Here is a 26,111-nt window from a genome sequence, read left to right as displayed (position 1 = left end):
AATATGCCGAATTATTTCATTTACAATGGCCCAAATTGCCCGATTGCCCATGGGAGTTTGCTTCCTGTTAGTGAATGGTCGACTGATTTCATGTTTGAAATGGTGCCGAAAGATGGCGACAGAAGACATCAGGTGAGTGCAGGTCGTTGCGAACATCAGGGAATATTCAACATGCTAATAGATTCGAAGAACTGTCGAGGTTGATTCGGAAGCAACTGATGACTATAATGTTTACTCCATTGAGTTTCTCAAGAGAACGGTACCGTTCAAAAATTCTCAGGTTGATGGAAGGATAACCGCGATGTATGCTGGGAATACACTGCACTACAAGGAGGTCATTGAAAGTTTCAGGGCGGAAGATTTCAGAGTTGCATATAATACGTCCAACCGATTTCGTTTTATGGGCAACGGGTTCACACTAAGAGATGAGAGAGGTGAGGGTCTTGCGTATTATCTAAAAAAATGATCCCAGCAACGCTCCCATGCAGAATACTTGCTCCAAGCAACCGTAACCGGTGGAGAATGTAGTTCATCCCAGCTACTTGCTCAGACTCTATTTCAAAAGATCAGCTTTCCTGCCCCAAACCGTTCAAGATAAATATGACCATACAGGCTACTTTTTCCCCTATAATTCCAGTGGCTTCAGCCATGTGATAATACCTATTCATTAAGAATTCCTGGGTGAGTTGGGCACCCAAGCGAGCGGGTCAGTCCGAAACACCATAGTAAATGCGATATTTTACAACTTAATATCCCTATCGCTAAAGCGGAAGCGGGCATCTAACCGACCTATGTACGTCTCCAGACTCGGATTATGAAACATTGAATCATTTTTGGTATACTCTCCCGAATGACCATTCATTTTCGTTCTGCCGAATGGCGACAGCTGCTTAAGGTAGACGATATCTTTCGCCATTCAAAATTCTAGCAAGTCACGATCGCCGTTTTCACTGCTACGTGCTAATACCGTATGATCGTGCAAGATGAGATGGAAAATTATGGCGAGTCAGTATTGGAAAGACATGTGGAGAAGTAATTTAAAGTGCAAGCTCCCCGCAGAACGATTTCCCTTTCACCCCACTCCTACGCATATTCATACGTAGTCACGGGTCTTAGCGTGTTTGTAAGTTGTATGTCAGAGTGGAATTCCCACTAGTAATTTGCTGGGATCCATCTGCCGCATCCTGATCACCTGGTCTAAACCGTGAATCCAGGCGTCCAGTGCAATTTCCACATTCCGGCAGTTTTTCTGCTTTCTGCCCCTGTAAGATCCAGGCATAATAGCTAGACAGAATACCATCGTTTTTCATCATTGCCAAATCTGATTATCTGGTAGAATTACTAGCGAATACGCTTATTTTGCATTTCCACAGTTTTTAACCCAACTTGGGGCCCCGGACCTGGTACTAGGTTACCCATTCCAACCAGGACCTAGGGTTGGGTCAAGGAATCCGACCCCAAACCCAACCCATTCCGGGTTAGATTGGGTTTTTCGGAAGCCTAACTAAGCCTCGAGAAGCTTCATCCCAGCCTTGACATACAGCGCTGAGGCCGTCCAGATGCCCACGCAAAACGCACCAGAGCGCAACAGCGACGTGCGGTAGCTATGCTGCACCCAGATATAGACGCCAACATAGACGACGCGGCTGGCAATATACGTAAATGACAGTAGGTTCAGCGTGCGCGCCTCGAGGCCCGCGTAGTTGGCCGCCACGATGCTCGCCGCGTAGAAGCCTAGCGTCTCAAAGCCGTTGGCCGCTGCGGCCTCGGCACGGAGGATGCGGCCCTTGAGCTATAGGATGTGACTCAGTATACGAGAAGAAGCTAAGAGGAGGTGATATAGATTAATTGGACTTACAGCTGAGTCGATGGTCTGGGTGGAGCGCACTATGTCGCAGAAGGTGCGCGGGTTGAGGTTATCGTATAGTCCGTTGAAGAGGCCGCCGGCCATGAGGGCGGCGCACACGTGCGAGCCATGGGCGAGCCACCAGGCTAAGGGTACCTATAGAAGAAGTCAGTGAATTAGATAAACTGGCTTAGGTAACGTGCGATGCACGGTACGATATGTATAGCATACCGTGTATAGGGAGTAGTTCTTAGAAAGATCTAGGTCGAAGAAAAAACTCATAGTAGCGGTCTCGGTGAAGCAGTAGTGTTAAAAGGCCGGTAGAAGTCCAATATAATGACGTAGCATTGATCGAACATGCTAGTCTCTCGAAATCGGGAGCCTCGGCACTTATTTATTGTCAGAAGTAGTCCTTAATACCCCTCGGTTGGTTGTTTTACGGATTCGGGCAATAGAGGCTCGTAGGAAGTCTTTGAGTGCGACTCAGTATATTTCTAAGACTGCTCGCTGGCCCCTGGAACCTAGGTGCCAGCGAGGTATTTATGTATAGGCCATTTACCCCGCTCATCTATGCGTTTCCTACGTGTGATCGGGGTCCCAGCTGAGAGTACCCAGGAATTCGCTGAGAGTCCCCTGCTTATTCATACCTGCAATACCTGCCTCCTCTTGTACTCCTATTTCCCACCAATTTAGGAGTTTAGGCTTAGGGATTTAGGGACTTAGGGAGGTTTAGGGAGGTTTAGGCTTGTTTTTTGGAAAAATTAGGGTGATTCAGGGAAGTTTTACGGTCTCTGGGTACGCTCAACTTTGGAGGCTTTTGAAGGGCCAGGGTACGCTCAGCTAATTCCTGGGTACGCTCAGCTGGGTGCCCCGTGTGATCAGTGCGCAGCGGTGAGGCAGTATATATACCTTAGAGATCAGGCACGCAAGCGCAGTATAACGTCACAGTACAGTTGTCCTCACATATATGCCCGTCGCCGGTTTTTTCGCACTAAGGACATCGTAGCGACGGACTAACGGACTTCTAACCCCCTAAGACGGTACCTCCAGAGCTACGAGACATAGAATAAAGCTTCAACTCGATCCTATTTGTTGAGAAGCCGAGTAAGCCTCGGAAGCTTACTCGGCCTCCTTATTGATAGCCTCGGACTTGGTGCTGGTTAGGTTCGGGCACTAGGGTTGGCAGGTTTGGCATGTTTGGAGGGTTGCTCCGAGGGCGGAGTCTATTCACGCTAGGAGCGGAAAGCAAGTCCATCGCAACCCTCTGCTCACCTAGTGTGCATTGTACTAGAATCGATGACTCGGCATCCATAGTTATGAGACCATAATCTACTATGATAGACTAGGTCCCACCTAATTAAATCACCCCAATGGGATAGAGCGGGTCGCTAGAGGAGAGCAAGGTGAGCGAAGGGTGCGTAACATTTTCTAGATCATGGAATGAGAAGTAATTCGTCAATTACTTCTTCGTTACGCTCAGCATAAGCCTCCTTCCTTTGGGCGCAATGTTGAACCGGTCTTCCATATCCATTTCCCACTCCTCCATTTCGTCTCCCACTTTTAACACAATCCCTGATCGCATAATCGCCTCAACTGCAAGGTACAGTTCATCCCATGCCAAATTCTGACCAATGCAGTTCCTCCTTCCAACACTAAAAGGTGTCAAACACTGCTCCATCTCCGGTGAGCTTTCAAGCCATCGTTCAGGATAAAATCGGTCGGGGTCAGCAAAGACGCGTTGGTCACGATGGTGGACATAATTTTGCATTCCGACCACTGTATCGGCAGGGAGGACGTGATTTCCAACTTGAACAGGCTTTTTCAAAACCCTCGGAAGCGTGGATATAATTGTTGGGTATAATCGAAAAGTTTCTTTGATTACGGCGTTGACGTATGGGCTTTTTCTCAAGGAAATAATGTTGTTTTCAGGGAGGTCTGCTACCTCATTGCGAAGCGTTCTCTGAGCCTCTTCGTTGATAGGACAGGATAAAGCGTACAAAAGATATGTGAGCGTGGTGGAAGTTGTTCCACTTCCTGCGAACATGACGCCCATGCCTTCTTCGAGAATTTCTTCGTAGTCCAATTTCCGCCTTAAGAAGCTGTCTGTCCCAGTGAGAAGAGGCGTGAGTAAATACTTCTCATGGTCCACTCTGTCTTGTGCCGACTTCAGCAAGTGGTCTACCATGCGTCGAGAGACCGACTCCCAATAGGCGTGCTGTCGATAACATTCTCCAACTGGACCGGGTACTTTTACCCCAAGCCCGGTGCTTCGCAGAAAAGGCAGTACGCTATTGAGAATAAGGGTCTTCGCGCTACCATCCATAGCTTTCAACAGTGTTGGGCTATGCACGATTGGGGGGTTTGAATCAAGATCTATTGCAAACGCGGCCTGACAGATTACTTCCAAGCTGTAAAGCCCACAGAGCTCGAATGCGTCCACAGTTTTCAGAGGAGACTGTGCAGCCCCTGCAATGAGGCGCTCAACGAGGCAATTGGCTCTTTGCCGGATCAGCGGGTTTAGAAGCGTGATGGATTGAGTTGAATATGGAGCTGCGCTGAGCTTTCTTCTTGCCTGGTGCTGAATGGGGTCTCTGCATCCGCGATATGAGCCGTCAACGCCCTCACACAGAACAAAATAAAGGGAGCAGACTCTTACACTAATTGGAAGATATTATTATGTCCAACAAACGTAGCAGCGTCATAGAAGCGAGGATCCTTTGTGATAGAGTGTGATTCACTGTATATAGACCGGTAATACTTGAAATCGGCAATGGAAACTTCATTTGGGCCGATGCGGACAATGTCGCCACATTTCTGGTGCAATTTGAACAACTCCTGATAAAGCAGATAAGATTATCAAAGAAACAAACCATCGCTCACAAAAATAGCCCTACCTGTGCACGTTTTCCTTGAAGCGATGTGAGAGCGATTCTACTGTCCGTGAACTTAGACTCAAAGTTACCTGGGAGGCTTCTTAGACCTCCCCAAAAAATGCGCTGCAGCGCCTAATCATGTGCCTGTTAGTTCATGATTCAAAGTCTCGCGCTGTTTTGCTCAAATCTTACCCTGCCAACTATGTAGGCTATAAAGGACGCTAAAAGATAAAGAACCATTGATATACCGGCGGGCATGGTGGCACGCGCTGCGAAAAGGGCCATGATGATGATCGTTCAGTGTTGGTAAATTGAATCAAGTCTCTAGTGTCTTCTTTTGGGTTTATAATGAACCATGCGCTGCAGTGCCTTGTGTAGCTGTATGTAAATATAAGCTTGGGCGCGGTGGCTGTGGTGGGGCCGGCGTTTCATGGTTTCCACGGTGGGTTACAAATTATCCACATTTTGAAGTCAAACAGCCAAAGAGCATAGAGATCGGAGGAAGTTCTGGATCCCTAATTTCGGAATGTGGGGAAGCAAGAGTCGATTCCGAACGGCATTAAGCTGATGGCGCTGGGGCCCGAACGATCTTTGACTCGTTGAATCAGACCCCCGCCAGTTTCTCGGCAGCTGCCATAATCTTATTCTGTCGGAAGTAATTGCAATCCCTCGAATTGTATCGTGGTATCCGTTGAAGATTACTTTAAGCTGAGATACACGCAGTCCTACCGGTTTATACCGGACCTATTCTACTTCACATTTGTCCTTTTAGACGTCGTCGAGGTCTAGGGTTGGCGGTTAAGGGAAGAAGACACCCTTTAGGACGCCGACATTGGCTTAGTCAGTGTCCGCAAGACCACCGTCTAGTTTCTTTACCGGTGGGACAATGCTCCCGGACGTCGCTTCAGCGCGGTTTCTTGCCCACTTGCCGACAGTCGTCGGCTGTTCACCCCGCAAGAAAACATGTGCTCCGCATTTGCCCACCAGCCTCATAAACTTATATTTGGTGCTGACTGTTTTACTGGTAAATTTCCTTTATATATAACAGGTGCACTGAACTCAGGGAGGAAAAGAGTATGAATATTTTAAAATACAAGTGACTTTGTTAGCAGTTTCTCACAAGGCCCACAGTCTGTCAACTGTTGACCATTGGCCAAAATGACGACCTCCACTGCCAATACTAACAACTTTCAAAGCTCCCAATCTCCCCTTCAGGATGCAGAACTACGTATCCACGTACAAACAATTCTGGTTGTCATGGTATGAACTTAAGATATTCTCTTTTCCCATTTGAGGGATTTAATAGCATCTTGTAACAGATAATCAGGCCATCAATTTCATCTACTTTGCTCAGTTGATGGGCATTGTCGGAGCTGGCCTCCTCGCTCAGCCGATCTCACAGCTCTTCGGAGCGAGCAATCTAAGCGTCTGGCTCAGTTCCATCCTCACCATTGCAACGTCGGTTTTAACTCCGCCGGTCAGCCTGGCCGCTGACTATTGGGGCCGTAAGTGGTTTGTGGTAATTTTAATGGCCTGCGGGTTTGCTGGCCCAATAATTATTGCAAGGGCAACATCAATGGGTATCATCATTGCGGGGTTCAGCATCTTGGGCTTATCTTACGGAAATCAGTCCCTGCTCTTCGCCATTGTTTCAGAGGTGTTGCCACGACGATATCGACCTCTTGGACAAGCCTCAGTAAATCTGACTGCGGGAATAGGAGCAGTAATTGGCTTGCTAATGGGTGGCGCGTTGCTCCGATACAGTGAACTAGAAAACTACCGGGTCTTCTGGTATGTTGTTGGCGCAATATCCCTGGTGTCTGCAATCCTTTGTGGTTTCTTTTACAACCCGCCCCCTCGAAAGCTCGAGATATCTTTAACCCTGGGCGAGAAACTACAGCGACTAGATTGGGTCGGCTTTGCTACCTTCTCACCTGGGCTTACTTTATTCTGCGTTGGCTTGGCGTGGTCCCAGAATCCGTATCAGTGGGGGAATGTTCATATTCTTGCACCTTTCATTATCGGAGTGATCCTGCTCGTTGCTTTTTTGGTCTATGAATGGCGCTTGAAGCGTGACGGGATGCTTCACCACGATCTTTTCAAAAGCCGAAACTTCCCCCTCTCTCTCGCCGCAGTCTTTGCCGAAGGTCTCTCCTTCTTCACCTGCAACAACTACTTACCATTCCAGGTTAGTCTATTCACCGGCGGCACACTCTGGACAACTGGGCTACATTTCGCTGTGGTGTTCTTTGGATCTATGGCCTTTGCACTCATCGCCGGAATATATTCATCTAAGAGAAAAGTGATTCGAAGTCCTCTCTTAGCCGGCTTCTTAAGCCTGTTACTCTTCAATATCCTCATGGCAACAGTCACATCTCACTCTCCTTTAACGGTTCTTTGGGGCTATCCCGTGTTTGCCGGGGCCGGACTTGGGATTATCTTGCCAATCATTATGGTCGCTGCGCAGCTTGATACGCCACCTGAGCTGATCTCTACCACATCTGGCCTTATGACGGCCGTTAGATCTCTTGGCGCTTCCATTGGCTTGGCTATCAACAATGCAATCATCAACAGCACTCTTTCAAAAAATTTGGTGCCCAAGGTCGCTGCCGCCACTCTACCATTGGGGCTGCCCCAGGCGTCTCTCCCTGCACTCATAACTGCCCTTTTAGCCGATAACTCGAGTGCGTTGCAATCCATCCCCGGCGTTACTCCAGCTGTGGCCATCGCAGCGCTCGCAGCGCTCAAAGACGCGTACGGCGTTGCATTCCGGAATGCCTGGATCACAGCCGCGTGTTTTGTTCTTGTGGCAGTCATCGGTACGTCCTCGCATGAGATGAGCAAATTCAAAATAAACATGAAACAGAAAGCTTACGAATACACTTCCAGCTATCTTGTTCCTAGTTGATCCGACTGAAGAGTTCAACAGCCGTATCGATGCACCTGCCGAAGTTGATCTGGTTCATATTCAAGCCGAAATGGATGCAGAGCCGGACCATGATAAGGCAGCCACGCACCTCGAACATATTGCCTCTTAAAAATTGGAACATATATGGCTGTATTGCATTTCAACAAACAAGGGCAAGATGGACAGAATATGTCCATCTTGCTATCCGCAATAAAGACTCATGTCCTTTTCGATCGCTCTTTAGTGTGCGTTATATGTAATCATGCAACACGTCCCGTCCAACGCTCGCAATACATCTTCTATATAATGTAAACTTGAATCTCACATTAATGAGAGTCGTGAGTCAAAGCTAGCCCGAGCTCTGTGTAACCGAACCCTGCAAACCGTGCGGGAGTACTTATCTTAGGCCAGAACACTAGGATATCAGACTGTATTATTTAGTATCGAGCAGTCCATGCTAGATCATTGGATGTTCCAGCTGCCTGCCATCTGAGTGGCAAAATTTGGAAATTTGGAATACCAAGCATCAGAGGGAAAAGACGAGTACTATTAATGTTGACTATGTGACAATTGACAAGGTCAAGGTTTCATTCGTCAAGGTCCTTCATAGGTGAAATACCGTCGCTGAGGGCGAAATACTGGCCACTGTTATATGTCACTTTAATACGTTGCATGAAAGGACATCTATCAGCTGCTAGATTCTGGGGATAGCTTAATCTCTCCCGTTGCAGCATCTATCAATTCCACGGAATAACCATGTTTTCCCATAGCCTCCACAGCATCCAGTGTTATCTTATAACTCCAATAATAGTCGGACTTGGCCTGTGTAGTCTGAAAGTTGATCTCTTTTGATGCTGTCGGCTTCGGTGCCGCTTCCCTAGTGTACTTGATGATTTTATTTACTCTCTGTGCACGTAGCTCGTCATAAATCTTCAGGCGTTGGGCGACATCGCTTTGGGCAGCTCCTTTGAGAACCACGCAAAGGGATTCTGCATCTTCGATCGCTTGGCAAGCTCCCTGCCCTTGATCTGTTCTTGTCTATCAGAGAAGTATGAGAATGAAAAGAAAGGTGACCTTACGTGGGCCCATAGCATGTGCAGCGTCTCCAACCAGAGCAAACTCGCCCTTCGCCAGCGCTGGTAAAGGCTTACGATCACGCAGCTGCCAGACTCCAGTATCCGATGCCATTGCAAGCGCCGTGGTAACTGATGGATGGAAATCTGCGAAGACACTCACCATTTCTTCCACCCCTACTTTATTATTCCACTGAATATGTCTTTCGGTTGTGTCTGGGAAAATGCACACAAAGTTGATGTAGTCCCAGCTAGAGCAGGGATAAGCAACGATGCGGCGATCTGGGCCAATAATCATCACGACCTTCGCTGAATCGATGAAAACTCTCATATTAGGGTCATTTCTCAGGCGGTCACTTGGAACCATGCACCGGTAGGCTGAGAGACCTTGGGTTTCCGTCTGGAGTTTGCCGAATACCGAGTTGCCTGATGCCGACCTTATCCCATCAGCGCCGATAATGACGTCTCCTTGAAAGGTTCGACCATCTTTTACGTATACTTTACGGCTTTCCAGATCGACTCGCTCAACCTGGGTATCCAGCTCAAGAATCGGTGTCGTGCCAATACCATTCGTCGAAAGAGCGGCACGTTTCAACTCTCCATGGACATCCTTACGAGAGAAATACCACCAAGGCTGGCCGTACTTCTTCGTGACGACTTCCATCTGATATTCCAATAGCACTGAGAGGTTTTGCCAATGCAACTCCTGAAACTTCGCTCCGGTAATCAGCACAAATCAGGGAGTTGAGGGGGGATGTATCTACCTTGTTGGCCTCGACATACCTCGCTCGCACATGGTCAAATCCGGCTCTTGCCAGACTTGACCTCAGGAGCCTGGTTGCGTTCATAGAGAGTGTGATAGCAGCGCCTATCTCCTCGTTCAATTTTGAACTCTCAAGAACTATAACATCATGGTCTTCTCTCAGCAGTAGAGCCGTGGCAAACCCTGCAATACCGCCGCCACATACGATGATCCTTAAGCGGCTATTTTCTTCCTGAGAGAACGAATTTTGAAGCATTGTCATGAAGCAATTTTGTTTTGATTGATCCTAGATCAAACATACATGAGTTTTCCTTCAGTTAGCTGTCTCAGCATCTGTATTTCTCACTGTTAAGTATTTTAGCGCGATCAGGAAGCTGGGAGGTTGCCTTCATTGAGGTCAGGCGATTGTTTCAAATAGGCCTTCGGCGCGGCATTGGTCGGCAACCGCCCATCAGACGGTGCTTCGGAATGTGGAGGCCAACGGAAGGTGGACGACGGGGCCGAAGGTAGTAGGTTGGGTTGATTCGGAACCCACGCAAGCCGTAGCCACATATGAGACAAACCGATCGTAGTGAACAAAGGAATAAACTTGAACGTCGAATTCAATCATCATCCAGTTTGGTTGAAATAACGGTAAATTAAACTAATTGTTCTATAATCATAATAAATCACACCATGGACATTGATTGTTTTTTTTCAGGAACTCAAGACACTCCATAACCAGCCGCATCTTTCGCCATATCTAGCTATTACATTCAAGATGCTTTTTTCAATGGATCCGGCAACCTGGCGGTCAGAAAACTCGCAGATAACTGTCTCTCAGGCCGCTTCTTGTCTCATTGTCGTGCTTCTCGCCTACAAAGCCGTATTATCGTTCTGCCACATTTTCTATAATTTCTTTCTGAGCCCTCTTCGCAAATTCCCTGGCCCAAGGATCGCGGCTTTGACAGAATTGTGGGAAATTTTTCATATAATCAAGTGTGCGTGTCCCAATCAATATGCACATACATATAATTGTAACTAACTTTGTGGAAGGCGATCGATTTTATGCCATTCAGACTTTACATGAAAAGCACGGTGATGTAGTCCGGATTGGACCCAAGCAGCTTTCAATCGCCTCGCCACGTGTGTTTCATCACGTTTTTGTGACCAAGTGCGGTAGCTTCCGGAAATCCGACTTCTACGCCAGCATTCAGCCCGGACTCGGCCCCAAATATGCTGGTCTTTTCAATGAAGTTGATCATTCCCGCGCCATGGCAGAGCGAAGAGATTTACAACCTCTTTTCTCGCCAGCAAATCTACGGCTCTATGAAGAAAGGTATGATGTGCAGCTGGATAAACTCATTGAGGTAATGAAGCAGCGCAAGAAGATCGACCTCTTTCAATACTTGTATAGTTTACCCTTCTCCATTTGCCTCTGTCTGTTTATTGATTGGACATTAGCAAATTCCTGCTACTGGATGTTATCGGAGATCTTGCCTTTAATCAGTCGTTTAACCAATTAGAGACAGGCGAAGAGCATCAATACGTGATTGATTTCAACAATGCCTTTATGTTGATTGGTCTAGTAAGTGCTGGCTAGTATAGCCTGCTTGCAATAGCAATCTAACGCGAGTTAGCAAAACACATTTGCAACGATCATTCCTTTGATCCCCTACTTACCCTTCAAGAAGCTGAAGGACGCTTACTTCGGACTGCAAAGAGTATTCGCGTATGCCCAAGAACGTGTACAAGAATTCTTGCAGGCGGATCCAGCAGAAAAGAAAGGCACACTTCTGGGTTGCTACCTAGACCCGAGCACAGGGCAGCCAAAGAATTGTTACACTCCCTGGTCCATGTCATTAGCTGGATCAGGCTTCATGTAAGTCAGATGTACGTTTTACTATCGTTCATTTTTGCAATCCCAGATAGCAGTGATACCAGGTAACTAAGAAGACTCTCGTTAGTATTGCCGGCTCCGAAGCCACATCCATTACTTGACGTACGTCTTTTGGAACTTGATGAGATACCCTGAGGTGGAGAGAAAAGTTCGCGAGGAACTCTCTCAGCTTCCTAAAGACTATACAAGTGCCCATCTCGCCAATTTGCCCTACCTTAACTCTGTTCTTAAAGAGACATTGCGTGTCTACTCCCCTGCACCAGCACCTATGCCCAGGGTCGTTCCCGAACAAGGGTTCTCGATGGAAAACATAACATACCCCCCAAAGGTACGATATTTTTACTGGGTCGTAATATTAAGCGACTCTTACGTCTGACTTGTAAAAAGACCATCATCTCTGTACAGCCTTATACCATCCATCGTTGCGCTGAAATCTTTGAGGACCCAGAAGTTTTCAGGCCCGAAAGGTGGCTGTATGTTTCTGGCGAGGAGAAGGAACGCATGCACCGAGCCTTCGTGCCATTTTCTGCTGGCCAGAGAGGGTAAGAAATAAGCAAATTTCCACTTTTCATCTCTCACTGATAATTGCTCATGCCTTATGCTAATGATTCCAGCTGCATTGGCCGAGGCTTGGCCTGGATGCACTTACTTAAAGGCGTCGCTCGGATTCTGCTGGAAATCGACTGTTTCGAGCTTGGGGAGGACATGACCGATGATGACATGCGCTTAATTGAGCGTGGCGCTCTGGCGAAGCCAAAATCGACCAAATTGTGGGTTCAATATAAGATGAAAGTAAACAGTAGGAGAACAGGCTCATACCTGAGGTCTCGAAACTTAAATAGCCACAACAGAGGAGACAATTAAGGATGCATGATCCAAGGGGTAATTTAGGGTTGCAACCATTACATTCAATCTAGAATTCTGGGTTATCTCGAATTGTTCGACGCTCTTGGAGAGATAAAGAAATAAAAGAACACGCTGAAGTCAATTACTGTCTACCCTACATGAGTATATTGACCCAGAGTTCGAAATATAAGTACTCAAAAATACCGCCAAAAACTACAGAATTCACGCTCCTTCAAGCAAGTCACATGCTGAGGGTGATTCCCTGTTCGAGGAACCGCGGGTGGATTATCATTTTAACTTTCCCAGTCAGACGAACGCCAACAAGAACCCGTAGATATCAAAAATCGGCCAGCCAAAATATATCAGTAATCCGACGAACAAACTCCAATGTGACCATCTAGTTAACTAAAGAGGCAGCGCTACTACAGATAACAGATTATATCTGACTCCGGGATTCCTTTGTGTACCTGCCGCGTCACGAATACTCTCCACTGTTCTTTTTGAAGTTTCTTGCTTCGGAAAGCTCTCAGCAGTCCCAATGGCAACACAATACCTGTCATAAAGTCAAAATGCATTTTGTCAAGAAATGAACATTGTGTGGGCCACTATCTATATAAAATTAGGATGCTGGTTTTCCAATATCCTGGCACAGTTCAATCTACACAGTAATGGTGGGGAGGACAATATAACTTTCATACTCCCCGCCGGTATGGAGGGTGTGTGTCCCCCGGTTCGCATCAACTGGTTCCTCAGGCCTCATAGCCTCGACTTCAGGCAGCGACATATTGTGTCCCGAAATCCGGAGCATCAATCCCTCGCCAGCCTCAAAAACAATTCCAACTGGCCAAATTGGTATCAGGAGCGGAATGACCTCTCCCGGTTTAACGGGCTCTGCAAAGTCATGGGTGTATACGGGCAGCTCGTCGTCAGAGATTCGCGGCTGCAAAGTCACACGATGTGAAGCTCGTAGCATCCCCTGCTGTCCAATGTGTTTTGCGACATTAACATTTGGAACCTCGGCCTCAGGCTTTGGCATTGGCGACCAATTCAGTGAAGCTAGCTGTTTTCCAGTGGACGATATCTTGCAAATTTGGACTACCACGTCCATATCTTCTCCTTCCGAGCAAGACATGTAGAGCTTCACAAACGGCCGGCCACATAGCTCGGTGTATTTCTTGAAATAGAAGCTAAGATCCTGTGTTATGTTGTTAGCGTGGCTTCCTGTAGTACTTGGCTGGATCCGGTACCGATGAATCAGTCAACGAATGGGCATCGTGTGTTGTAGTGGACGTGGCTTCTGGGTTTACTGCAACTATTGAGTGTGAAAAAGCATCCAGATAATACCTCCGCATCTGCTGACGTGCGGGAGGCCACGTTTCCTCTGGGCGTTCAATCACGGAGTTTGCTGGGCTGCCGTCGTACCCAAGTAGACTGAGGCGAACCCGCGGGGTGTCACTTTCCCAGCCGTTACATGACCCTTTTGCGTAAAAGTCAAAAAAGCGGTGGAGGTCGTCAGTTGCTTCGGGTCTGTACAAATCATGCCCTGCCTTTTGTGAGCTTCATACCAAGCTATAATTTGGCATACAACAACTGACACTCCTGAGATGCATGAACACGCAACCATTTCCGACGTGTTGGCGCTCCTTCGAATGTTTGGAATGAGCCGTCGCAATGGAGACCAGTCCTATCCCACATTAGCATAGACCGCTATGGCAGATCTCCTGTACATACGAGTACGACGCAGTCAGGTACATAGGAATATCGCTGATTTTCTCCGGTCTGATAAGCTTTTCTCTCCAATAATCGTCAAAAAGGGGGCGAAGACGGCTCATGGCCCCAACGTTCTCCGCTTTTCCAAAACCTGTTCATTTTAGTTGAGTGGTTTCTATTCCACCCTTCTGAGTCTGACGTACCTGCAAAGCCACGAACAACAAGTTCATTGAATCCAGTGGTGTCTAGGATCCCACCTCGGCAAACTTGATGATCATAGACGTTTGTTATGCCTTCCCACGGTGCAATAGCTTTGAGGTTAGGATGCATAAAGCGAGAAGCAAAGTTGATCTGAGACATTGCGAGCCACGAATTACCCCTGCGATCTGTCAGTATTTCACAATTCAGGTAGAAAGCTGTTACGCACATCATCACAAGAGATCCATTACACCATGACTGCTTGACAATCCATGTAATTGAGTCATAGATATCAGTTGCTTCCTAAAAGGCTTCAGTTTCGCCAATCCAATTTTAGGTAGGAATACACACCTGTTCTCCCCAGGACATAAGATTACCTTCCGAGTGCCCAGATCCTCTGGCGTCAATGTCCACAATCGCATACCCACGTGAGCACCATTCCGCAGGATTCGGTCCCTGTTTAAGCGGGATCAGGTCAATGACAGGGAGTGCTACAAGTTCTGAAGGAGTACGGCTTACTTCGAAAGTCTCGTATCCACTGAGATTTTGGTACGGTATTCCCATGCGCCATGGTCCCATAATATCATATGTCATCGTACTAGTACCTACCTTTCCGTATGGACTCCAGGGAATGATAGCAGGCACTTTCAAGTCCTCATTGGCGGGGCGAAACACGTCTCCATAAATTTTAATGCCATCTCGCATTGGTATCGACCGGTCTTGCTCCCAAATAACATCCACAGGAAATGCCTGGAACCCAGGCTCCTTAACATGACCCTTAGGCAGGACCTTGACTTCGTCGGGATGAAATCCTTTGGAGTGAAAAAGAGGATGTTTATCCGGAGGCACAAGGCTGCTGTACACAGTGTCAGGGAACTGGCGATGTAGTTTATCTTTGACAGATTCAGTAGCCATATTGGAGAGGTTAGATGAAACACTAGGGTCCAGAGAAAATGGCAACCTCGGTCCTCATTTAAACACCAACAGCCTTCGGCCCCACTGCCATTATAACCCATCGTCCAAGTCACTATCCATCATCCTAGGTAGTCGGCTCTCGGAGCCGGCGTTGGACAACTTCCGCTTACTTAATATAATTGACGACCAATGAGTGGAGAAAATGCGAAAGAGTAGAAATACCTAGGTTTCAGGGAACAAATAGACCCTTGATCCACCCCGCATCTCCACGGTCTAAGTATGATTTAATTGGCCCCACTCGGCAAGTATGGGACGTGCTGCCTTTTAAACAGCTCCCAGGCTATTTGGACAACCACCCCCCACCCCCCCAGCCCCCAGAGGTACTTGGACACTCCTTCCAAATTAGTGCTAGCGTAGAATATAGTGTACTATTTTTTGATAAATATGTAATAAGCGTGTGTAAGATGATTGTATTGTACAAAGTTGTGCGCTTTTATAGACACAGGTTTAACCCTAATACAGCAGTAGTGAGTATCAGGATGGCAGCCTCGATACATGAACTCCAAATAAAAGTATACTGTATTATACGCTAGTACTAATTTGTACGGAAAGGATGTCCGGGTAGCCTTGGGGATGGGTGTTTAGGCAGCACGTCCCTGAGTTATATCCTATTACATGATTCCATCATCTCAAGCAGGACATTCTGAAAACTCACTACCAAAAAAGACTAGCCACTATTGTTTGGTCCATCTACCAGATGTTTGTATATGCCTAGTCAGTTATGGATTTGTAAATTGACCTAGGAGATACCAGCAGTGCCCTTTCGAGTCTTTGTTCTTCACGTGGTAGATAGATGTCTCCGCTGATAAGTGTTTGTCTAGCAGGGCGGGACGCGGTCACCAAATGTATTTATTCGACGACTAAGAATACTGAAGTAATCCATACAACATAAAACCAGCAAGTTCTCTAATTAGCCAATTAGCGAGATTTGGAATATTGTAATTTGCTAAAATTTGAAGCGCGCTGCAGCGCTGTAAATACCTTACAAGTAATAATGCTACTAACGAGCAGTTAATAACGTAAAGCAAAATAATGAACTAATATATAGTAGGATCTCAGCCTTAAGATTTGCCAAATTATTGGTCTGTAAATTCCGGCGAAGGAGCCAACTCAGTTTTTATCCAGCTCTTTTTACTAAGAAGGTCTCTCAGAGTGTCTTGAATGGTTGTCTAGAGGCATTGAACTAGTCATGAGCAATTAGCGATGGGAGAATCACAATTGATTCCATGGATAGTCACTCACGGTGATATTTTCGGCCTGGTCCAGCACCACAGCTCGCTCACCAAATCCAATCCAGGTGTTTGGAAGATCCAACATGCCTGCTAGTACATCTTCGTAATCCGCCTGGGCTTTACGAATAGCATTGATTGATTGCTTACCGCGCAGAGTGATCGTAAAAACAAGCTTAAACTCCATTGCGCTCCCCCCTCCGAAGTAAGCCAGAACGTCAAACCCTACATCGGTAGGTGTATTGACTAGCAGTTTTTGCACCTCATCTGAGGCGTGACGTGCAAGACTCGTGGTGAAGTTGTCGATGAATTTCTCCGGTGTTGCTGATTTATCTCGAACGGCGACGAAGTACATTGCCACGAATGCATTATTCTCAACCATATTTGTTTCTGTGGTACTAGAGTGTTGCAGCGGGACTGCGGTTTCCTTGACGGTCATGGGCAAGACGGCGCTGAAGTCGGAGAAGTTGGCTCCATCAGGCCCAACCTTCTGAGCGGCCCATTCTGATGTAAAGGCTTGCTTCAAGTGCTCAGGAGAATCGAAATAGAGCTCTGTAACGTCATCGCTAAAGGCCCAATCTGGGTGAGCATTGGGTACTTTGGAGGGGTCCGCATGAAATGCAGCGTCGATAAAATGAGTCTGGAAGTATTTGCTAATGAAGTGGTCGGACATTAGCTGGAAACGTTGTGCCAGTGGTCAAGATGGTCAATTAGATGGACTTACGTAGGGATGTCGGCTGGATTGGGCGCAGCACCACTGAGGGCTCCGTGCCTCTGATAGTGGTAGTTGAAGAACTCCTCCTTGGTCAAGCCAGCCTTACGCCTTACGACAACAAGCTGCTTGATGTATGACATGTTTCCTTTTGTTAATATTTTGCTAAGTCAGGCTTTGTCTTGGAGATGGATGTGGTACAGCAAACGTGTTCCACGGGATGAGTACACATTTTATACGTACCACTTACCTCCTCATTGACCACTTGCTTCCAGGGAGGCTGCGGGATATGGCGGGGTATCCAACCCTCCACCGCCCGCTTTTCCCCACGAACCAGTCAAGAATAGTACTTCGGTACCCAGTAGAGAGCGTGTATGTAGTGCCGGCTACAGACGCAGCTCTGCTTCGCTTTGTTATTTCTATTGACTGAACCGCAAAGGACTCCTCAGCAGGAGAAACTAATATAGAACGGCATTGCTTCCATGCGTTATCTGGCTTGCCCAGTTCTGTGGCCAGTACTGTTAATTAAGCGGTGATCGAACAAATAAATCAAGTAGGTTACGTTAACGTATTCGGTAAGCGGGCGCCGTACGCAACCGAGCGCCACACCCCGAACCATAGTAAATGCATTATCTTCACAACTTGATAATTCAAGGACAAATAAATTTTATTTGATTATTGTTACGATATTGTCTATAGGTGTAACTAACAGTATAGACTGGCTTGAACTGAGATTCAATATTTTTTAAGCACGATGCAAAAAATACACTGCGACCAGCATTTTAAACAGGAAATATATATATATCTGAACCAATCGTTGTCAAACTTTCTTAAACCCCCATAAATAAGCTAGTCATGCCTTGAATAGTATTGCGATATAATCAAATCGTATATTAAGCTCTTATTGTTGAGATATAAAGTTGTAAAATATCGCGTTTACTATGGTGTTTCGGGGTGCGACGCTCGGTTGCGTACGGCGCCCGCTTACCGATTACGTTAGTAAATCGGAATTTTAAGTTTAGTCCGATTTCCGCTTACCAAGAAAGCAGGGTTTCGCAAGTATGGCTGACGTCGGGAATCGTGCCCACATCGGGGAAGACTTGATCTATATCCTAACCGGAGATGAGGATGCCAAGTGGGGTGGCGGGGTGAGCTATTCAACACAGAGCTTGGTCAATATAAAGAGGTCATTTTGATGAACTTACTGGCTGCTGACATCGCTTATCCAATCTTACTCGCAATCATAAATCAAGAATCATGCCTATGAATAGTGCACTTTATGTGGATGAGAATTGCGAATCCAGGATAGACCGGTTTGCTACTATACCTGAACCTGGGGAAGGAGAGCTCTTTGTTGAGACCCTATATTCCGGCGCAAACCCCGCGGATATTAAGCATGCGACACATCTCGGGATATATCCAGCCGTACTTGGCTACGACTTCTGCGGAAAGGTTCTTAAGGCTCCGCCAGATTCGCAATTCCAAATTGGCCAAATATTTGCTGGTTTCACACCCACAGGTGTCGATAGGCCCACCAAATATGGCACCCATCAGGACTTCATGGTCTCCCCCGAGGACATGGCATTCCGTGTCCCTTCCAACCTTCCTAAGGAGCACGCTGCCTGCATGGCAACAGTGGCAATGACCGCAGCAGATGCGCTTTATAATATCTTTGGGTTTTCGCCCCCACAGGAGACCTTATCAGGAGAGAACTCCGGCCCAATTCTAATATGGGGCAGTTCCAGCAGTGTGGGCCTTTGCGCAATTCAGTTCGCTCGCGCAAGTGGTGTATATCCAATTCTTGTTACAGCATCTCCTGAAAGGCACGCCATGCTTACAGAACTTGGTGCCACGCATTGCTTCGATTACAAGTCTCCAACTGTCTCCGCAGAGATTCAAGCCGTTCTTTCTACTGCCTGGTGTGGACCAATAAGATGTGCCTTTGACTCGGTTGGAAGCTACACAGATGGCGGCTCTGCAGAACATTTGGCCAGATGTGTACCAGAAACTGCAGTGCTTGTATCTGTCGTTGTCCAGAAAGACCCGAAGTTTAAGATGCCTCTGGCTTCCGCAAACCGGCATGTTGTGATAAAAATACCTGGCTCTCCTCACCCAATTACGATCCCTGCTCGACCAGCTGATCATCAACGTGCTTGGAGCGTCATGCTTTGGGCAGTTGAGCGGTACGGCACGGAATTTCGGCTACCTTCGGTCGAAGTGTTCGAAGGTCCTGCAGAAGAGGCACTGGAGCAGGTCAAGGCCATTGGAAGCTCGGGTAGAGGATTCGGGAAGTTGGTCCTCAAGCATCCTCTGACTTAGCAATTCAACTTTGCTTCCTGATGAGAGACCCTCTATATAGCTTCGTTGGTACGCTGAGCTACATGGAAAGGCTACTGACGACCTAAATTACAGAATGAATTCTCGACCAAAGACTTAGACACGACTATATTGCTGTGTATTCAGTATAGAACTACTTCAATGAAAAGACTTATCACATGTGTCTAATCACAGACTTGATATTTTGGAACTCCTCAAGACTATACTTGTTTCCTTATCCTCTTTAAATCATTCTACATGATTCCACTGGTGAGGCCTCATTCGCACTGATAAGGTCGGCATCCATAAGCAACCTTTGAAGGATCGGGAGGCCCTCGTAACCCAACCAATATTCTTGCCGAAGAAGCAGCTTATCAGGCCAATCTTCTGCATTAACAAGCCCCAGCGCCTCCTTGTTGCTTGAGAGCTAGAAGGACGGAGCCAAGGACTTAGGCCAACCATCATGTCCTTTAGTGAGACTGAAAAATGTCCGCTCTAGGAAGAGCGACGATTAAAAAGGTGGGTTACCGCCATTATGGAGAGTGAATCAGCTAAAGAGGGCACCTGCCAACGGAACCGCCGTGAAAGCTTCCTAGCTCCTTAGCGTACGCAGCCTTTCCCAACCATCAACGCTCCAAATACAGCAGTTGCGGCAGCCGAGTCGGCGCTGCCACTAGCGGATGAGGTGGTTTCAGTAGTATTCAGCGAAATTCCTTTTCCACCTTAAAGTAAAACTAAAGAGTAAACGCCAAAGGGCTCCAAGTATAAATTCGATGAGGACGTCCTTCCGCCACTTGAGCGGGCGTAAACGCAGGTTGAAGAAAGTACAGCGCCCGAGGGAATATGCCGCCTGAACAATAGGCATGAAGCCGTAAGAGCAGAGATGATGCCAGCACGCACATGTATCTTCATTAGATGAGTGCATAGTTCAACTACAATAAAAGAGCTTTCTCTTCAGGAATTACATCTACCACTTACTGGCGTGTACTACCCACTGCTCGGACCAGCTGTTAATGACTTCAAAGTAGGGTACATATTTTTATGTCTCTCGTTGTCTTCCCACGTAGAGGCTCGTCTTCCGCGCATCGGGAATGCGGACAAATTCTGTCACTCCGAGTGGGGCTCGGGATAGGTGTGGGGAAAATGGCGGGTTGTCCAAAAACCTCTACAAAAGCCATCATATAGACCCCACAAAGAACTTTGTCATTGAGATAATTTCACTGCGAAAAGGATGGAGACACACGTATGGCAATATACGGCCATTGCCCTCGCCGTATGGATCCTCCAGGTAGTTGCCAATCTCCGTTTTACAAATCCGACCAGTATCAGTAACTCACACCAACTAGACTGCGTACAAAGCGTTTACATCACCTCTTCGCTCAGTTCCCGGTCCCTTCTATACTAATATTACCCGCTTTCCACTCAAAATCTCGATTATCACCGGGAAACGGATATACTTTATTCACAATTTACACCAAAAATATGGGCCGATCGTTCGCATTTCTCCGGATGAGGTATCCATCTCATCTTTACCCGATTTCAAGGAGATCCACCGAGCGGGATCCCCCTTTCTCAAGACAAAATGGTACGAGGAATTCGTGATGGCGGAGAAGCCAGGCATATTCTCCATGCGCGATCTGAAGGAGCATGCTGCTAGGAGGAAACTATTCGCGCGTGCGTTCTCAAAAACAGACTTGCGGCGGACGTGGGAGGGTGTGGTGAAAGAAAAAGTTCAACTAGCGGTCAGTCAAATTCAGCAGGAATTGCAGAGTGACGGCAAGGCAGACTTACTCAAATGGTGGACGTTTCTGGCCACCGATGTGACTGGCCATCTAATGTTCGGGGAGTCGTTCAATATGCTTAAAGTTGGAAAGGCACGTATAAATATTTTGAGATATATTTCTACTTTGGCTAATTGAAAATAGAAAAATGAATATATTCGCATCTTGGAGTCGACAATGATGGGCTCAGGGATTAATGCAGAGCTCCCCCTGGTTGGCATGATTGGTCGAAGCATCCCTATACCGTCATTCAAAGCCATGTTCCGCGCCAGTGACTATTTGGCCGAATATGGTCGGCGTGCCGTGACAAACAGTCGAGCAGCAAGCGATACCAGCCGCAACATCTTCTCTACGATCATCTATGAGTCCGAAAAAGGGACCCAAACTCTAACTGACTTGGATGTGACGATAGAAGCCGGTAACCTGATCGTTGCAGGGTCGGACACGACAGCCATTACGTTGACATATCTTGTTTGGGCTGTTCTTTCCCACCCAAAGCTGCGGCGCGATTTAGAAGATGAAGTACGAGCCTTGAACGCCGGATATGACGATGCCGCACTAGAGGAACTCCCTGTGCTCAATGCAACCATCAAAGAAACACTTAGGCTTTACGGAGCAGCGCCTGGCTCCTTACCCAGATGTGTGCCAGAGGGGGGTGCGACTCTTTCCGGCCACTTCTTACCACATGGAGTGACAGTCAGCACACAGTCTTATACCATTCACCGTGACAAGAATATATTTCCAGACCCCGAACTTTTTGATGTGTCACGCTGGCTTCCTGGTGAAAAGAATGTGTCTAATCAGGTTCAGATGGCGTTCTCACCCTTTGGAGCCGGTTCTAGAATATGCATCGGCATTAATCTGGCTTATATGGAACTCCGTTTGGCGGTAGCTGAGTTCTTCCGTGGCTGTACAGGTGCTGCACTGGCACCGAGTGCTAATTGGGACAGCATGAAGCCGGAGAACTACTTTCTAATAGCACCTTCTGGGCATAAGTGTGAAATTATAATGGGCTAGTTAGGTATCTAGATAGTTTTTCATAAGACAAAACTAAGCTTAAGCGGTGGACCAGGCAATCCGTGCTTCTAGATGCTGTCCCAAGCCAGAATAGATACTGTAAAGATGTTGTAATAAGGTTAAAACAATTATGTTCCTGTATATAACAACGATACCGCCTTAAAAACACTTATTTTGGAACGTCAGACTGAATCACTTTTCTTTTGCCTCGTTTGAATTATTCTATATCTTTCCTCCATTTTAAGAGGCTTGTATAAGTATAACCCGTCGTGAACCTCTAGGTTTTCATGGAAATCAGACAGCTACCGCCCCTCACTTGTCATCTATTTGAGGAATCAGCAAATTGTTCGTCGACCAAGAGCCTATCGACACGGGGCGAAAGCCGCACTGAAAAGTGCAAATTTGAATGTTCAAGGTAGCTTCCGGGTTGGAGGAAGCTCACCTTATTGCTAGCTGAGGCAAAGAGGGCACTAACTCGTTCTGAGCTGGAGGAAAACTGTGAAGATCCCAAGCTGGGTGGAATGTACAAGATTGCAATGCTCCTCGCCCCTCTAAAGCGGAGGGTCGCTTTTCGAGGCACAGTGCGGGGTACAGCGTGTGGGGTACGGAGTGCGGGGTATGTGGGATGAGATTCCGGGGCTGCCGTATGTTGCGTTGGAAGTTGTGGCGTCCGTGAGGTAAGCTCCAACGAATAACCGCAAGTGATAAAGGTAATCTTCATCAAATCCCTAAAACAAAAGGTTTCCTGAAGTACGTTTCCAGTGCAATGCTTTTTAATCCATACTAAGAATGAATTCAGATTTCAGCAATGGGCGGCCAAATACGATCCTATCATCTTGCTCAAAGTTGGAACTACGAACCTCGTTGTTCTCAACAAAGCAGAAGCAGTCCGAGAGTAATACAGCCCTTATATCCCCGTATCATTCGTCAAACTCATTGATATTAGTTTGTTTGATAGGTGCCATATATTCTAGTCGACCCTCAAACCATATTGGAACGGAACTTATTACTCGAGATAACACCCATTTGCTACTGATGCCTTATGGTCAAGAATGGAGGCAACAAAGAAAGATTTTCCAAGCCATTCTTAGTATCACAGCAGTTGGATCACTTCGGCCTCTACAGGAAGCTGAGGCGACCTTGACTTTGCAGCAGCTAGCTCAGGGGCCGCAGCTATATTATGATCATATTCGCCGGTATTCAACCGCCGTGATCTTATCTTCTGTTTTTGGTATCCGTGGTCCGGAGTTCAGTCATCCAAATGTGCAACGTCTCTATCACACCCAGGATCAATCTACGGCTATATTAGAGACTGGTGCAACACCGCTGGTGGATGTGTTTCCAATCTTGAAACATTTGCCAACATTCCTCGCTCCATGTTATCACCGAGTTCGTGAAACATCTTGATATAAGAAGCACCGTTCTGTTCGATCTGTTGCTTCACATATGGTTCGGTGTCTCCAGCAACTTTGAGTTGGCCATGTCGCAGTGAGCTTTTCCGCGATGAAATGGCCATTTGGGACAGGGACAAACTCTTTCATCATCACAGGGATAGGCCACCCATCTTTGACCACCGCACCCAGTCCAGCACATTTGAAATCGGCGTACTTGGCCTTATTGTTTGGGTCGCTGCAGAGCTACCTGATTTTAGTTGCTGACTTTCGCAAAAAGATATGCGTCGCACAAGAGGCTCATCTTACCTTGCATAGCTTTTCATTGTCTCTTGGGTCATTGACTTTCGAGCTTGGGTCTTCGGGTGGAGGGGGTGGAGGAGGTAGAGGGGCAGATCCAGCGGCTCGCCCGTCTCCTTGGTTGTTAACCATTTCTTCGGTTGACGGCCAATAGGTTGTCCACAGGGTGGAGGTCAGAGCTAGCTGAAGGAAGAAAATTTGATAGAAGCTTTAGTCTTCCAACCTGGTGTTTGTGTTTCAGACGTTGCCCAGTGCATGTATTAATACTATGTAACCGCCGCCAAGCCAAAATCACGGGTGGAAAGACGGCCATTTCTGGCGTCGAAAGCGGTCATCCTGGGAGTCGATTTCAGAGGTCCTTATATTCTATATGTAATTCTTTATAGTTTAAATAACTGTTTATCCTTAGTATGGGGTTATAATAAAAGAACATATTTGCGGTGAGGGGGAATTTTGACTACAAGGGGCGAACAAGCTTTGCAGCTTTTTAATGCCCAGTACTAGGTCCGAGCGAGTCGACTATAATCACAGAGTATTGTTTACTTTCAATAAATACTTAGTTAACTATTTTCGTTAGTACATTAAGTTGGCCGATCGGCTAACAAAGAATTCGATAAATTTCGAGGAGAGAATCCTTCGATTAGCGCTTAGGAGTGGTTTCAGCGAAAGACTATGTCCTATTTGGCCACTGTGAAGATAGTATTAATGTATGTAAGTCATATTAAACGATACTTCCCATTATTTCTTTAATTAACAGCTTTCCATAGGTTTTGTGAAATTTGGTGGCGTGGGTAGGCACCTCGATGCTTTGGAAGTTCAAGAACCCCAGTTGATTACGCAGTACTTCAAATACCTTTTGGTGGTATCAACCTACTACTATAGCACGGTTACTCTGTCAAAGCTCACAGTTTTGACACTCTATGGACGCCTTTGGACTGTGAATCCATATCACACCATCATCTTAATACTGGCGGCAGTTGTTATTCTCCCGGCTGTTGTGACAGATGCCATCAAAGACAGTACAGGGAGTTGAGCACACCGCGCGTCAGTAATAGTAATCCTATAATGACAATAGGAAAAATTCATATTCTAGAGAAAGCTGCTGGGAAGATTATTAGGCAGTAGACGGTTAATATCGGAGCAGGCGAAGGGTTAAGACCACATAAGGAGGTGAAGGGTTGATTAGGGGTGAAAAACGGTATGAGCGATCAGGCTGCTCAGTGCGCAACTCAAATCGCTAACTGAGCGACTTACCCCGGGATCTGGGAGCAGTTCGCAAGTCGGCACGGCAGTCTTATCGTTTCTTCGCATTGAAATTATAGAAATATCAGGCGAAGCGACTAGGGAACCCTTAAATAGAGATACCGATAAGTAACTTATCATTAATAATATCTCCTGTCCTCAAGAATTGATGCAATGAATGATACCTAATGTATTGTCCCACCTCGTCAAGTAATATCCTCATCCTTCGCCTCAAGAATAGCATCAACCATCCCATCAAGCCCACGGTTCCGCTCCGCCGAATCCAAATAATCCGTCGCCACCAGCCTCGCCAGCACATCGCCCACCCAGTTCTGGCAGTTCCAGTCCCGCTCGACGCCTGTGGGGATTTTAGTGCTTGCAACCGTTGCGCGGAGTTTGTGGATTTCGGAAATTGTTGCTTTTTGTGGGAGGAGGGTGAGGGGGACTATTCGAGCGAGTTCTTTGTTTAAAAGGTTTTAATATTTTGAAAGAGTATGTGAGAGGGAGATGACGGAAGGAAGGAAAGACGAACCAGTTGAATGGATGGGAATATCCCAATTCACCCTCTCCGAAAAAGTAAAGAAACCATGCGACCCAACGATCTCCATAAGCGAGGACTTGAGGTCTGCTTCTGATGCTGTCTCCGCCGGAAATTGGAAGTACAGTGCCGTATGCCGATATCGCGCGAAGTCGAGCGGCGAGGCGACGTAGACGAGGATGGAGAGTGTGGTGGGCATTTCTCCTGCTGCTAGCACATATCTCGTTGGTGGATGGCTTATTTATTTGTTCGTCTGTTTTCGTTGGGAGAGAAAATAAGAGGTTAAATAAAAAAAAATGAAGAATGTGGCGAGTGAGTGCCGAGAGCTTGCTCGGTTTGGGATTGGGGGTCTGTCGGGATGACGTCGTTTTTTGTTCTTTGGTTCTTCTAGAAGGGTGTTCCGGAAAGACTTTGATTTTGTGGGGCACTAGTACTAATGTAGAACTAGAGCAGGGAAGAAAGGTAGGGGGGATTTGATGAGCCGAGATTTGGTAGATATACGTACATCAGGATT

General features: G+C 46.8%; 5 protein-coding genes across 5 annotated transcripts; 2 read left to right on the top strand and 3 right to left on the bottom strand.

The window, feature by feature from the left end:
* Nucleotides 1-1,504: 1,504 nt before the first annotated feature.
* Nucleotides 1,505-2,128, bottom strand: PFLUO_LOCUS680 (uncharacterized protein; the record flags this gene model as incomplete). The annotated part of the gene is made up of 3 exons (XM_073784421.1): nucleotides 1,505-1,792; nucleotides 1,859-2,002; nucleotides 2,078-2,128. The coding sequence occupies 3 exons, from the start codon at nucleotides 2,126-2,128 to the stop codon at nucleotides 1,505-1,507; spliced, it is 483 nt and encodes a 160-aa protein (XP_073634777.1).
* Nucleotides 2,129-7,171: 5,043 nt separating this feature from the next.
* On the top strand, nucleotides 7,172-7,757 carry PFLUO_LOCUS679 (uncharacterized protein; the record flags this gene model as incomplete). Its single annotated transcript, XM_073784410.1, has 2 exons — nucleotides 7,172-7,538; nucleotides 7,609-7,757. 2 exons carry the CDS (start codon nucleotides 7,172-7,174, stop codon nucleotides 7,755-7,757), a joined length of 516 nt encoding a protein of 171 aa, XP_073634776.1.
* Nucleotides 7,758-16,218: 8,461 nt separating this feature from the next.
* PFLUO_LOCUS678 (uncharacterized protein) lies at nucleotides 16,219-17,155 on the bottom strand (the record flags this gene model as incomplete). The annotated part of the gene is made up of 3 exons (XM_073784399.1): nucleotides 16,219-16,254; nucleotides 16,314-16,953; nucleotides 17,025-17,155. 3 exons carry the CDS (start codon nucleotides 17,153-17,155, stop codon nucleotides 16,219-16,221), a joined length of 807 nt encoding a protein of 268 aa, XP_073634775.1.
* Nucleotides 17,156-18,269: 1,114 nt separating this feature from the next.
* Nucleotides 18,270-19,331, top strand: PFLUO_LOCUS677 (uncharacterized protein; the record flags this gene model as incomplete). Its single annotated transcript, XM_073784388.1, has 1 exon — nucleotides 18,270-19,331. The coding sequence occupies one exon, from the start codon at nucleotides 18,270-18,272 to the stop codon at nucleotides 19,329-19,331; it is 1,062 nt and encodes a 353-aa protein (XP_073634774.1).
* Nucleotides 19,332-25,265: 5,934 nt separating this feature from the next.
* On the bottom strand, nucleotides 25,266-25,796 carry PFLUO_LOCUS676 (uncharacterized protein; the record flags this gene model as incomplete). The annotated part of the gene is made up of 2 exons (XM_073784377.1): nucleotides 25,266-25,417; nucleotides 25,592-25,796. 2 exons carry the CDS (start codon nucleotides 25,794-25,796, stop codon nucleotides 25,266-25,268), a joined length of 357 nt encoding a protein of 118 aa, XP_073634773.1.
* Between the last annotated feature and the right edge of the window lie 315 nt (nucleotides 25,797-26,111).

The sequence above is a fragment of the Penicillium psychrofluorescens genome (assembly GCF_964197705.1).
Source record: "Penicillium psychrofluorescens genome assembly, chromosome: 1".
NCBI lineage: Eukaryota > Fungi > Ascomycota > Eurotiomycetes > Eurotiales > Aspergillaceae > Penicillium > Penicillium psychrofluorescens.
The sequence above is the reverse complement of the archived record's forward strand: the minus strand, read 5'-3'. Positions and strand labels throughout refer to the sequence as shown.